The 12,435-nt window shown below is 47.5% G+C and overlaps 1 protein-coding gene across 1 annotated transcript; it reads right to left on the reverse strand.

The window, feature by feature from the left end:
* Window positions 1–3,522: 3,522 nt before the first annotated feature.
* On the reverse strand, window positions 3,523–10,098 carry stc2a (stanniocalcin 2a; the record flags this gene model as incomplete). The annotated part of the gene is made up of 4 exons (XM_083651605.1): window positions 3,523–3,910; window positions 4,662–4,873; window positions 7,448–7,590; window positions 9,960–10,098. 4 exons carry the CDS (start codon window positions 10,096–10,098, stop codon window positions 3,523–3,525), a joined length of 882 nt encoding a protein of 293 aa, XP_083507731.1.
* Window positions 10,099–12,435: the final 2,337 nt, after the last annotated feature.

Consider the following 12,435-nt stretch of genomic DNA (forward strand, 5'->3'; position numbering starts at 1 on the left):
AAAAGACATTTTATGTGGTGACTGAACATGGAAGAACACAGGAAACATGGTTAGTTCATTTCCCTTTGAACACAAAAACAAAGCCACTACACTATTACAAGAGCCATATCACACCTAAGAATAGAGAACTGGACAGATTGTCATTTTACAAACATACAGTACATTCTCAATAGGATTAGCTTATGTCTCATAAATTGTACTGGGATCTCATAGGAATCCCAACTTCAAAGAAGAAAATCTGAATAGAAAAGAAAGACTCCATCAGCGAAAAAGCCTGAAGGCCTCACTGAGGTTTCCCAACCGTCGGAGCTTGTGATCGTCTCTAAATGTCTGGGAGGAAAAACGCAGTGAAAACACGACCATACTGTAAATGCATACGAGAAAACAACGTGAAAAACCCTTGGAGGAGCCGACAAAAAAACAACAACACATTTCCAGTCCTGTATTTGTTTTCGGGGGGTTTTTTTTTGGGGGGGGGGCAGGCGCTCTGCATCATGTGGTGCGATGATGATGATGTGCTCTCCAAGTGTTTGCTGCAGCTACAGCGTTTGACTGGCCTGAAATGGTCAAACGCCCGTGTCTGTGAGCTGAAGGAGGAAGAGCGGAGAGGAAGAGGAGTAGAGTGAATCATTGCGAGAGAGAGAGAGAGAGAGAGAGAGAGAGAGAGAGAGAGGGGGAGAGTGAGTGGAGCTCTCTCCTTCGCTCTAGTCTCCTCTGCCTCCATCTGTTGCTGGCTCTTGGCTGTGGTCCAGAGGAATTCTCTGGTGGCCTCAGTAAATATAACATTTAGAATAACAGCGCCAGAGCCCCCGTGTGTGGACTTAACCCAGTTCCTGGGTCCTCGCTGCGCTGCCTGCGGCTCTAAGGGGGGGGGGGGGGGGGATAGCAGGCCTTCGTGTGTCTCCTGACCTAGGTAAGGGACCTAGAGGAATAAGGGGCTAATTTAGAGAGGACCAGAGATCAGGAGGGTCTCTGTCGAACCTCTTGCCCGGCCACAGGGACACCAGAACAGAGCTATACAAGGCTATCCTAAAGGAGAGTTCGATCTGGTCCTACGGAGCGAGTGGGGGGGAAGCAGGGTTTTGTTCCAATCCAGTATAAACAGACTCAACTGAAACAATCATGGTGCTGTAGATGATAAGGTAAGGGACAGGGGCTGGAAGGCAGGACTGCTTAAAAGACCTGGTTCAGACCCATCTGTTGACCCGGTCTCACCTGTGAACCTGCCGCAGCCCGACACCGATATCCAATTGACAATCATCCAAAGTGCAAGATCTAAGACTTTTGTGGCTCAACATCATCTTAAAATAGCTTCTAAATCAATTGAAACATCTGCTTCAAAGTCTCCCCGCCACACACACACACACACACACACACACACACACACACACACACACACAACATCATCCGTTCACTTGAGAATCACAGAGAAGCGGTCGCTGTGGACACAAGCAAGCGTAGGCACCTTGATGTGTGTGATTTTACATTTGAAATAAGATGGAGGACGTCTGACAGGACGTTTGAGCTACTCTTGTGCATCCTCTCTTTGCTGCAATTCACTGAGAGCAATTTAAAGGGAAAACCAACTCTAACTCAGAATGTCTCATCGTTGACAGTTCAATCAATGTTTGTGAACAAAAAACAGCTATAAACGTAACATTAAATCTGCAATGTCACTGGGAGACTCTTTCTGAGGCCCCATTGACGATGAATGTGAGGCTGACTTTGTGGTCCTTTAAAGGGACAGCTCACCCTAAAATACAAAATGCGTATTTTTCCTCTCACCAGTAGTGCTATGTATCCATCTATATCGTTTTGGGATAGTTGGCTGAGTTTTGGAGATATCGGCCGCAGAGATGTCTGCCTTCTGTTGAATACAATGGAACTGGATGGCCCTCGGCTTGTAGTGCTCGAAGCACCAAAGAAATACATTTGAAAAACTCAACAGCAATGTCTCTTTACAGAAATCATGACCCGGTTACTCAAGATAATGCACAGGCTTTGTTGTGAGCAGTTTCATGTAGGAACTATTTTCTTTTGCAGTCTCATGTAGGAACTAGCTAGCAGCTAGCGGGTGTAGTTCGGTCAAAAGAAAATAGTTCCTCCATGAAACTGCTCATAACAAGGTCTGTGGATTATCTTGAGTAACGGGGTCGTGATTTCTGGAAAGAGACATTGCTGTTGAGTTTATCAAACGTATTTATTTGGCACTTTGAGCACCACAAGCCGAGTGCCATCCAGTTCCATTGTATTGGAGAGAAGGCAGAAACTCTGCGGCCGATATCTCCAAAACTCAGGCAACTAACACAAAACGATATAGATGGATAAATAGCACTACAGGTGAGAGGGAATGTATTTTGGATTTTAGGGTGAGCTGTTCCTTTAAGTTTTTACACCCAAAAGAGATACATTTGATAGTAGCACTTACAGTTATGAAACTAAAAACCAATCAATAAAACGTGTTGTTCTCCCATCCATTGCCACTGGAGCCTCCCCCAGAGTGCCGTGCTCGATAACATCACAGTTCAGTCCTGACTCTCTTATTTCTAGCTTAGTGAGAGACTTATCAATTACACACAATTCTGCAATGACTGTCCAAATTCATAGTATGATATATGCATCCTCTTTAGAGTGGATTTTCACTTGAAGAATGTACAAGTTTGCTGGCTTCTTGGCCATCATGCACTACAATTCATATGTGCCAGTACTGGACTTGAAACCTGTACAATTTTGTATTTAATCATCAAGTATCTATAATTATAATACACATTCCCACTTTGAAACAAACAAATGGTGTATGTTACATATCTACAGACCAATGTGTGATGGGTGCAATACTGTGACGACGACAACACCAGAAAGCACACCATATACTATTTCATATAGTATATCAGTACTGCATTATGGTAACTATATTTATACATGTTTATATAAATATAGATCGGTATATTTCTATGTACATTTTGATATTTCAACATTGCATAAAGAATAAAATAAATAATACAAATATAATCAAATCTTACAGCAAGTATGATTTGAGAAATGCTATATTAGAGCCGAAATAGTCCTAACAAATGAAATAATCATGATAATAACAATTATTATTATTAAAAAAAAAAAAAAAACGTGGCCTACAGTCTGGCATAACAGTACGAGCTACACCACAATTACCCTGCAAGTTTACCATGTGGGACTCCTGGAATGACTGGAGATGGAGGAATAAGGACAGAAAAGGTGGTTTCCTTCTGCTCAAATCTGTCCGGGAATTTGTGTGTGTGCACGTGTCTGAGGGTGTGTGTGTGTGTGCACGTGTCTGAGGGTGTGTGTGGGTGCACGTGTCTGAGGGTGTGTGTGTGTGTGCACGTGTCTGAGGGTGTGTGTGTGTGCACGTGTCTGAGGGTGTGTGTGGGTGCATGGGCGGGTGAGTTTTGTGTATGCGAGTGGGGTTTCGATGGTGCTGGGGTCGGGGAGAGGGGGGGTGGGGTGGGGGGGTGGGGGGTTCTGGACACTCTCCTTGCGCTTTCACCTCCGGATGTTGGCGGCCTCGGGGTCCTCCTGCTCGGCCACCGCCCCGGCCTCGGGGCTCTGGCGGCGGGGTCCCTGGCTGCGGTTGCGGGGGTGGGCGTTGAAGCCCCCCTTGCCGGGCTTGTTGTCCTTGTCGCCCTGCCGGGGGGGGCGGGGGTGCTGCTCCGGCTCGGGCTGGGAGGGCGCGGGGCGGCGCTGCTCGGCGGCGGCGGCGGCGGGGGCGCCCGCTCTGGCGGGAGGCGCGGACGTGAGGGAGGAGCAGAGGCTCAGGCTGTCGCACAGCGCGCCCCAGTTCTGCTCGCACTGCAGACGCACGCTCCGCGTCAGCGCCTCCTTCACCTGCTCTCCGCAGCTCAGCAGAATGTTCACCAGCTCCACATATGGCCTGGACACACAGAGGGAGAGGTCACTCATAATGATGTCGTGATTTAATGGTCACAAGCACCATTAGATCAAGGTGTAGGTACAGTTATTCCCAAAGTGGGGGCCGCAGCCGCCTGGTGGGGCATAGAGGTACTGCAGGTGGGCCGCGCGTACCTGCCAACACTCCCGACTTTCGCGGGAGTCTCCCTATCTTGAACCCTTCTTCCCGCTGTGCTCCAGATTGTCATTTCTCTCTCCCGATTTCAGTGATAGAAATCAAATGCTGTAGCGGGCTTCGTTTTAAAGGAAGAGTGAAGTTTCTGGTATCATTATGAAACTATAGAGTCATCCGTTGGTACTGCCAACCATGTCATGCTAGCTTGTCGTAGAGGGGGCTAAAATTTACTCCAAAATTAGGCAGAATTTGCACATGTTCACAAGTTCTGTTTATGAAATACAAAATATATAGGTGAAAAATACTTTATCTTAGTCTTATGTCTTATGTGTTGATCAGAGTTGTGATGAAAGGGTTGGATGGGCCCTGCACGGCATTCTTATGTGTGGGAATGGCTGGTGTAGGGAATGAAAGGAAATAGCGGGCATGGCACCAGCGCTGTAGATGGGAGAGCGGAAGGAGCTAGCAGAGGAGTGCAGGGAAAGTAAACAGAGATAGAGGAGGGAAGAATGAGCTACAGAGAGGCATAGGGACTTGGAGTCGCGGGGGAACAGAGATACATCCAGAGACGCTGTCCAGAGGGGAAGCAGCCACTCACCCTTTAGGGAAGAGGTCCTGGAAATGAATCATCTCCACCATGACGGCAACGTTCTCCTTGGCGGCGGAGCACAGGTTGTGTTTGATGTAGCACTCTCTCTGGAGCTGGAACACCATCTCTTTAATGGACACACACTTCCGGCTGATACAGCTGAACTTGTGGCGCAGACCGTGGGCCATACACTTCAGAGCGTCCTTGATGAAGGACTTCCCCTGTGTATACAGACACATAAACACACACGCACACGCACACACACGCACACACGCACACACACACACACACACACACACGCACGCACGCACGCACGCACGCACGCACACACACACACACACACACACACACACACACACACAAACACACACACACACGCACACACACACCTGTGAGCCCTCAAGACAAATTCTCTTGTTGATGCAAATATGTGACAAATTCAGAGGGGTCACACATCAGCCCAAGAAGATGGCAGAAATGTTGGCTCTGCAAGTTGTTGATGCTGTATAACTGAGTCATTTCAACTCATAGTTTCGTATGAGGGCGAGGTTGTGCACCTGTTTCAGCTGTGGTGGATTTGTGTGTGCGGCTGTGTTGGGGCAGATGTATGGGTCTGTGAGTACATGCTTCTGTGTTGGGGCAGATGTATGGGTCTGTGAGTACATGCTTCTGTGTTGGGGCAGATGTATGGGTCTGTGAGTACATGCTTCTAGCAAAGGATGGGGAGAGAATATACTGTAGGTGAATAGCAGTGAAATATATTCCCTCATTCTGGTCAAACTTGTTAAATTTGACCCCTAAAGGAGCATGTTTTATGTGACCCCAATAAGGGCTTTTCACACTACACTTAGCCCCCGTTCACACCATACGCCGAGGCAACGCTCAACCTATGCTCAACCTACGCTGAACCCACAAGTTTCATTTCGGCGTCCTTGTTAACAGGCGAAGCCGTTCACACCACCCGCACGCGTGCCACGCTGACGCCGTGCCGAAGCCACGCTCACGCCACGCCGAAGCGATCACTCAGGCCTGACGCCGGATTTCCAAGCTTGACGCTGAAGCCGTGAAGCCGTGAGGCATGAAGTCGAGGCGGGTTCAAGGCGCGAGAGTAGGCTCTGAGAGGAGCTGAGAGGAAAAGAGAAGGCGTCTTGTGTGAACAACAAGGCGTACGTTCAGCTTGTGCCTGCTTCAAGCTTCAGTTCTGCTTACGGCTTACGTTCGGCGTCCTGTGTGAATGAGGGCTAACAGGCGAGGGCGTTCACACCAGCCGCGCGTGTGCCTTGCTCAAGCCGCACTGAAGCCGCGGCGCGCTGAAGCCGCGCCGCGCTGAAGCCGCGCTGAAGCCGCGCTGAAGCCGCGCTGAAGCCGCGCTGAAGCCGCGCTGAAGCCGCGCTGAAGCGATAATTCAGGATTCAGTCCTATTTTCCAAGCGTGAAGCGTGAAGCTGCCAGGCATGAAGTCAATGGAAGTTGTGGGCGGGGTCAGGGCGTGCCGAGCGAGGCGCTGAGGAAAAGAGAGTGCTTGGAGTCTGTTGCACCAGCTGTGCGTAAGTTGAAACGTAACCTTAGTTTGAGCGTAAAGTCTCACTGAGTCCGAGTTTACGCACTACTAAAAATATATGGGTTGCACCAAGTGAAGTAGTTACAACGTAAGCATAAGTTAGAACTTAAATCGTACACCTTACTAGGTGTAAAGTCCTCCGTAAAGTAGGCAATTGGCACAGCTGGCAATATTGGCACCATGGCGCATCGTTGTTTGGCGTCGGTAACGCGTTCTCCGTGATAAATTATTACACCCTTTCCACAAGCTGCGGCACTGCATACAAATTAAAATAACAGCAACAATTTAGCGAGGCAGGATGGTGGTGAATTAGCCTAAAATGCATGGTGATGAAGAGCTCACAGATAAACGTTAACAGTATGAACCTAAACGAACGTTACTCAATAACGTTCTCATTTGGTTGGTGTTGATGAAATGTGAAAGCACTCATTTGCGGTGGGCAACATGTCCCCACTGTTTTCGTTCCACTTAATTAAACAAAGGTAAATAAACACCGTGCTTTTCACTGATTGGTCACAGATACTGTACACGTCATTTTCTGCGACACTATTTTGGCTAGTGTGGGGTTTAAGGACTACTAGTTAAGATGCACCTTACGTCTCCGTGGTGCAACTAAACGAAGACGCAACTTTAGTGTCAAACTAACTAGTTTGAGCGTAGCAGTTAGTGTGGACTTTACACCCTAACTTAAGACAGAACTTACATTCAGCTGGTGCAACAGGCTGCTGGGCTCTACTAACCCTGGGCTAGTAGAACTGCAGTGTGAATCTGGATTTAGGTTCACCTGGGCTAACAAATGTGTATGTGTGAAAAGGGGCTAAGTAAGCCCGGGGCTATCTTAGCCCAGGGCTAAGATAGCCCCGGGCTACGATCACGCAGTGTGAAAAGCCCTATAGACAGATTAAGACCCAGTAAGGCCTGGCTTGATGAGGCAGGACCACAGCCTCCTCAACCCGTATGAAAAAGGAGCCTGGGCTGGCGGCCAGCTGGCTCCCCCTGGCCTTAACTGTACACCCATCAGTCCAATGAGAGGGAACTGAACTCTGTGAGAGGAAAAGAGATTGAAGAGTGTGCATGTATATTACGCCTGCAGGAGAACCGCTATCCTTCGAGGTATATGTGCTATACGTGGAAGTCATTCGTTTCTTGCAAGGATGTAAGCATGTGATGACACACACACACACACACACACACACACACACACACACACACACACACACACACCAGTTTATTACCTGAGAGTCAAACTTGCCGGCGTTGTGCAGGAAGGTCATGCAGATTTCCTGTAGCCCGCGGATCTCGCAGGAGTTATTCTCAAAGCACTCAAACACGCCGCAGCCGACATCCCCTGCACTCACTAGGCAGTGCTGGATCTCAGCTGGAAAGAGAGAACAGGTTAGGGGAGGGACCTATAGTAGTCATCTGTTCAGTGAGATAACAACAGACTGTCCAGCCGTGTCGGCACGGCAACCAAGACCGCACGGCCACGAGGCAAAAGCTCCACTTCAGCGCTAATTGCCGCCGCGCACACGACAAAAAAGCCAATGTGGCGTACTGTAGAACTTATTTCGGCTGTCTTTCGTCTCTTCGAGTCTGTTTCAGCTGCAACTGTCCAGAGAGAGACGAGCAGAACCCTGATGGGGTTCCTTCCTGCAGAGAGACGAGCAGAACCCTGATGGGGTTCCTTCCTGCAGAGGAACACTTGGTGACAGAGATATTACTGTGTCATTCTGCACCAGAATCCTTCTGCACCACCTAGCATTGAGATAGGATGGTGCATTGCAGATACAGCCTTGACCACTTGTGGAGGAAATACAAATGCAGTCATTTCCATTGTCTGTTCACTGAGTCTGCATCAACAAGTCTCTCATCAGCCGTAGATAGAGGATATCGTGTAGATGTATATTGACAGCAGTGATTTCAATTGGGGGTTACATTATTGCATAGTCTTCATCATATGAGACCACCACACACACGCACGCGCGCACACGCACACACACACACACGCGCGCGCACGCACACACACACACACACACGCACGCACACAAGCACATACCTCATTCCTCTTTTAGTGGCAAGCGGGGACAGTAGGCTAGTGATGCCTCGCAGGTGTAAATGACGTTCAGAGGGTAACTGATAGGTGGATTTGTGTGCCGCACACATCACATGTAGAGGCTATGCAATGTGAGTATATGTAAGATCAGCTGGCTGTACATTGGCACACCACTGGCTGGCCCTCAAGTGCCCTTAATTTCCTTTCTACTGCAGCCATGGAGGACAGGAATAAAACAAATGATAGTGGACCGAAATGACCAAAAGAAAGGGAAGGTCTCTTTCAACCCCAAATTGTAGTCTGACAGTATGTATTACGAGGCATGCCATCTGACTGCAGGCAGAGAGCCTCTCTCACTGCATAGATAGACTATGCTGTGGACGCAATGTGACATCACCGAGAAACTTTTATTTTTAGGTTAATAATATGGCAAATTATATGGGTAGCCAAAATGTGGCTCACAGCTCCCATTGCCATTTGGCTACGAAAGCCCCAACTGTTGACCTATTAAACATAATTACACGCATGATTTGACTTGGAGCTGATCATTTATGGACAGAGAAAACTTTTTTCTCCATCATAGTTCAAAGTGCGCGCCGTGCGTAAAAGTGCGTAAATAAGTCATTGATTTGACTATTTAGGTCTGGAGCAAATAAGGGATTATCTCCGCTTTATTGAAGAAATGATGATCGTCAACAAAGAGCCTCTGTTGGGGGCAGTAGTAGGGGGGATGAGGGGGGGCTGCTGCTGCGGGGTTTAGGCACTGAGTTGAACTTTAGTGCGCAGGAAAAGTGAGCCGCTGTCGGCAGTGCTTGTGTTGGCATCACGGGAATGTGCTTGGATCGTACGAGCTTGGCCGCGACGTGCATTGAATTACACAGTGGTGTTACCAGGGACTCTGCTGTGAGACCTGCGTTGGAGTTTGTCCCTATTTTTTCGGCATGGAAACAAAATTACAATATAATCTAATCCAGTAATTCCACAGGCTGCAGGTCCACACATGGTCTGTATGAAGAAAAACTTTAACCAGAGGCAGCCATCAGGAATGAATGGTTATATCAAATAGGCTCATGCAGCAACCCTATAATGCGTCGGGTCAGTGGACTAGATGTAGCCTCGGATTGGCATTTTTTTTTAATGTGTATGCCTATAAGCAACATTTGACAAAGGATGGCATGGCATCGATAAAGTCCAGTTTAGCCTACTGGGCAACCACAACCACTGCTGCTCCACTAACCTGCTTGAGCACATCACCCAACTTTCACTTCAGTTGGGCCAGACACCAAAGCGAAAACCCACATTTCCGCGCAAAACCACTGAAACACGTAATAACGCACGCATGCACACATACACGCACACCTAGATGCGCTGCGGTAGTGTATACATTACCTAGCCTATTACCTTGTGCCGTTCTATTAATAGTTTACTAACATATTGAATTTCTGTCTGAGTGTATTTACAAGATATCGGGTAATCGAAAAGGCTAGATGTGCACTTTAAGGCCGATATATTTAAGTTGAAAACAGCTGATTGCTCAAATCGCCTGGGCTGGACGTGTCCCCTGCATGGTTTAATTTACAGCCTCAGGAACACGTGTCCGGACAAACCCCTCATGGATGTGTGTCTGAGCAGTGGCCCCGAACAAATCCTCTCCACACGTTCTCGTCTATAGCCTATAAGCACCGGTTTCTTACCTGTATTTTGCAGGGAAAGGCGTCCTTTCTGGCTCGCAGGCTTCTCCAGGGGGATGTCATGAATATCGATATTATCCAATCCCACTACTTGCTCCAACACTGACAAAACCAGCAGCGCTACGGCCAGTTTAACCAACATTGCGTCTCCGAAAGTGCGCTGCAATTCACAACAAAGATCCGGTTGTGGGTGCGTGTGTCTGTGTGTGTGTGTGTGTGTGTGTGCGTGTGTCCGTGCGCGCGTGTGTGAGCGCTATAGCGTTGGGTTTACCTTGGATCAGTGATCAGTAAAGCTGCGGGTTGGTCGTGTCTTATAGGGCAGCTGTGGGACTGAGCGGGGAGCTGGGAGGAGGGATGCTGCCTATATTTCTCGGAGCCCCGGGTGTCAATTTGGATGAAGGAGTTAAGCAGGTGTTGTCGGTCGGGACCTCACGACCAATCAGAGACGCAGACATCCACGTCCAAGGTTTTAGGGGAGTGTCCAGTGAAAGTCCCCCTTTTGCCATAAAACTGCAGCTATAAAGAAATATGCATAATAAGTCTGCGTATGACAGCTTAAGGACGATCAAGCCACCACCACACATCACACACACTAACTGGCCCATGTCATGATGCCAATTAAGTAGCCTAGTATATTAAAATAACCCGTAGGTCTGCTATCACCACCAGCATTGCGATTAGGGTGCGTGTACATTAGTTACCTTTACATGTTTTTGCAGTTGCAGTGAAAGTCATAGAAACATCTTTTTGCCATAAAACTGGAGCAGTAAAGAATTCATGAGCAAAGCTACCACCTCTTTTATAGAAAGTGGGTGAAAAGTCACAGACAAGTCTGGTATTTCAGAAACGCTTAGGAAAATGAACTATAGCCTACCTCTTATCAGTTTAGGGGGATAACATAACATAGCTACATATGTATTTATTTGACATGAAAACTAGTCTAGATAGCCTAATATAAACATGCTATGAGACTATAGCATAAGAGCCTACCTCTCATGTAGGCTAATGTGCAGTGGAATAAGGTCATTATAACCAGAGCACCAGAATGGAATATAGGCCTACTCTATAGCAATCATTTTAACGTGAATGCGTCTACTACACAATGAGTTTTGACAATGAGGTTTGGTAACCACTGTTACAGGGAATGGTCTAAGAATAGAGGACCAGCATTGGCTCGGCTGCGCATTTGGAGACGCTAGAGGAATCTTTTTCAAGAGCAACACTTGAGGATGCCATGTGGAATGACTGCGAGCAGACTGAGCCCTCAAATGGAACAAAGTCTATGTAATCGAAGTGTTTTCCAGTGACCTAATTGTGCCACTTTCAGGTAAAGGCCTATAGGTGCCAGTGGTGCAATGGAAGATGAGCGCCACCCATCACCTTCATGCCGGAGTCGGACGTCCTGTGGGGGGACATTAGTAGGCTATAGAGACAAGAGACTGGTAACGGTGTGCATGGATTGCATCAGACCCGTATGGCAGCCGTATACTGACAGCTGGTGCACGCGTACGTGCGTGCATGCACGTATTATGTCGTCACTCGTCAAGCCTATAGCGTGCGTGCACGTACGCGCGTGTACACCAGCTGTCAGTGTATGCGTACGTGCGTGCATGTGTATCGGTCTCTCTGCCCATCTGTGATTCTCTCTTTCTTTCTCTCTCTCTCTCTCTCTCTCTCTCACACTCTCTCACACACACACACACACACACACACACACACACACACACACACACACACGCACACACAATCAGTGCAGTGAATCAATAAATGCCTTTCCTAAAGATTCTATTCTATTCTATTGATGCGTGTTATTGCACCCTTGATAGATCTGTGATTTTTACAATCTGTTTATCATAAAATGTCAGCTCTCTTTAGAGGGAGAAAAAACTTTTTTTTATTGGAAGTTCTGGCTCTGTTCGCTGGAAAAGTCTAAAACCCAGGCTATATTTAGACCATCAATGCAATTAGCCCCTTGCAGCAATTGGACTCCCACTCAATGCTAACCAAAATGACGATCACTTATAGCTCTAAATATAGATAATTATCATCCTGAGATTGGAGTATCTATCGTTTTAATTGAGGTTTTACTCTGTGGAATGAATTTTAGAGAAGTCACCGCAGGGAGGTATTTTGGCGATGGGATGCTGCAGCGCAGACAACCCCAACATTTCAGTCTTCACATAGGCTACCCTACTCCTATGCGAGTAGGCTATGTGGTAGGTGTAGTGTAGCCTACCTTGTCGTACTTTTTATTTCAATATTTCATGGTGTCACTATAACCTATGCCTATCGACCTAACGTTTATTTCTAGTTGAAAACTGCGCGATATTGGGTCTGGACGTCGACTTTAAGACCTAATTTCACCCTATAATTTCAACCAGCTAAAACGCGGTTACAACATCAACGTGTCAAAAAAGACAATTTGGTTAATCACATCGATGATTCGTCGAGGTGGATGAGCACAGAACGGAAATTGCAG

The sequence above is a fragment of the Poromitra crassiceps genome (genome assembly GCF_964638095.1).
Source record: "Poromitra crassiceps genome assembly, chromosome: 15".
In the NCBI taxonomy this organism is placed as follows: Eukaryota; Metazoa; Chordata; class Actinopteri; order Beryciformes; family Melamphaidae; genus Poromitra; species Poromitra crassiceps.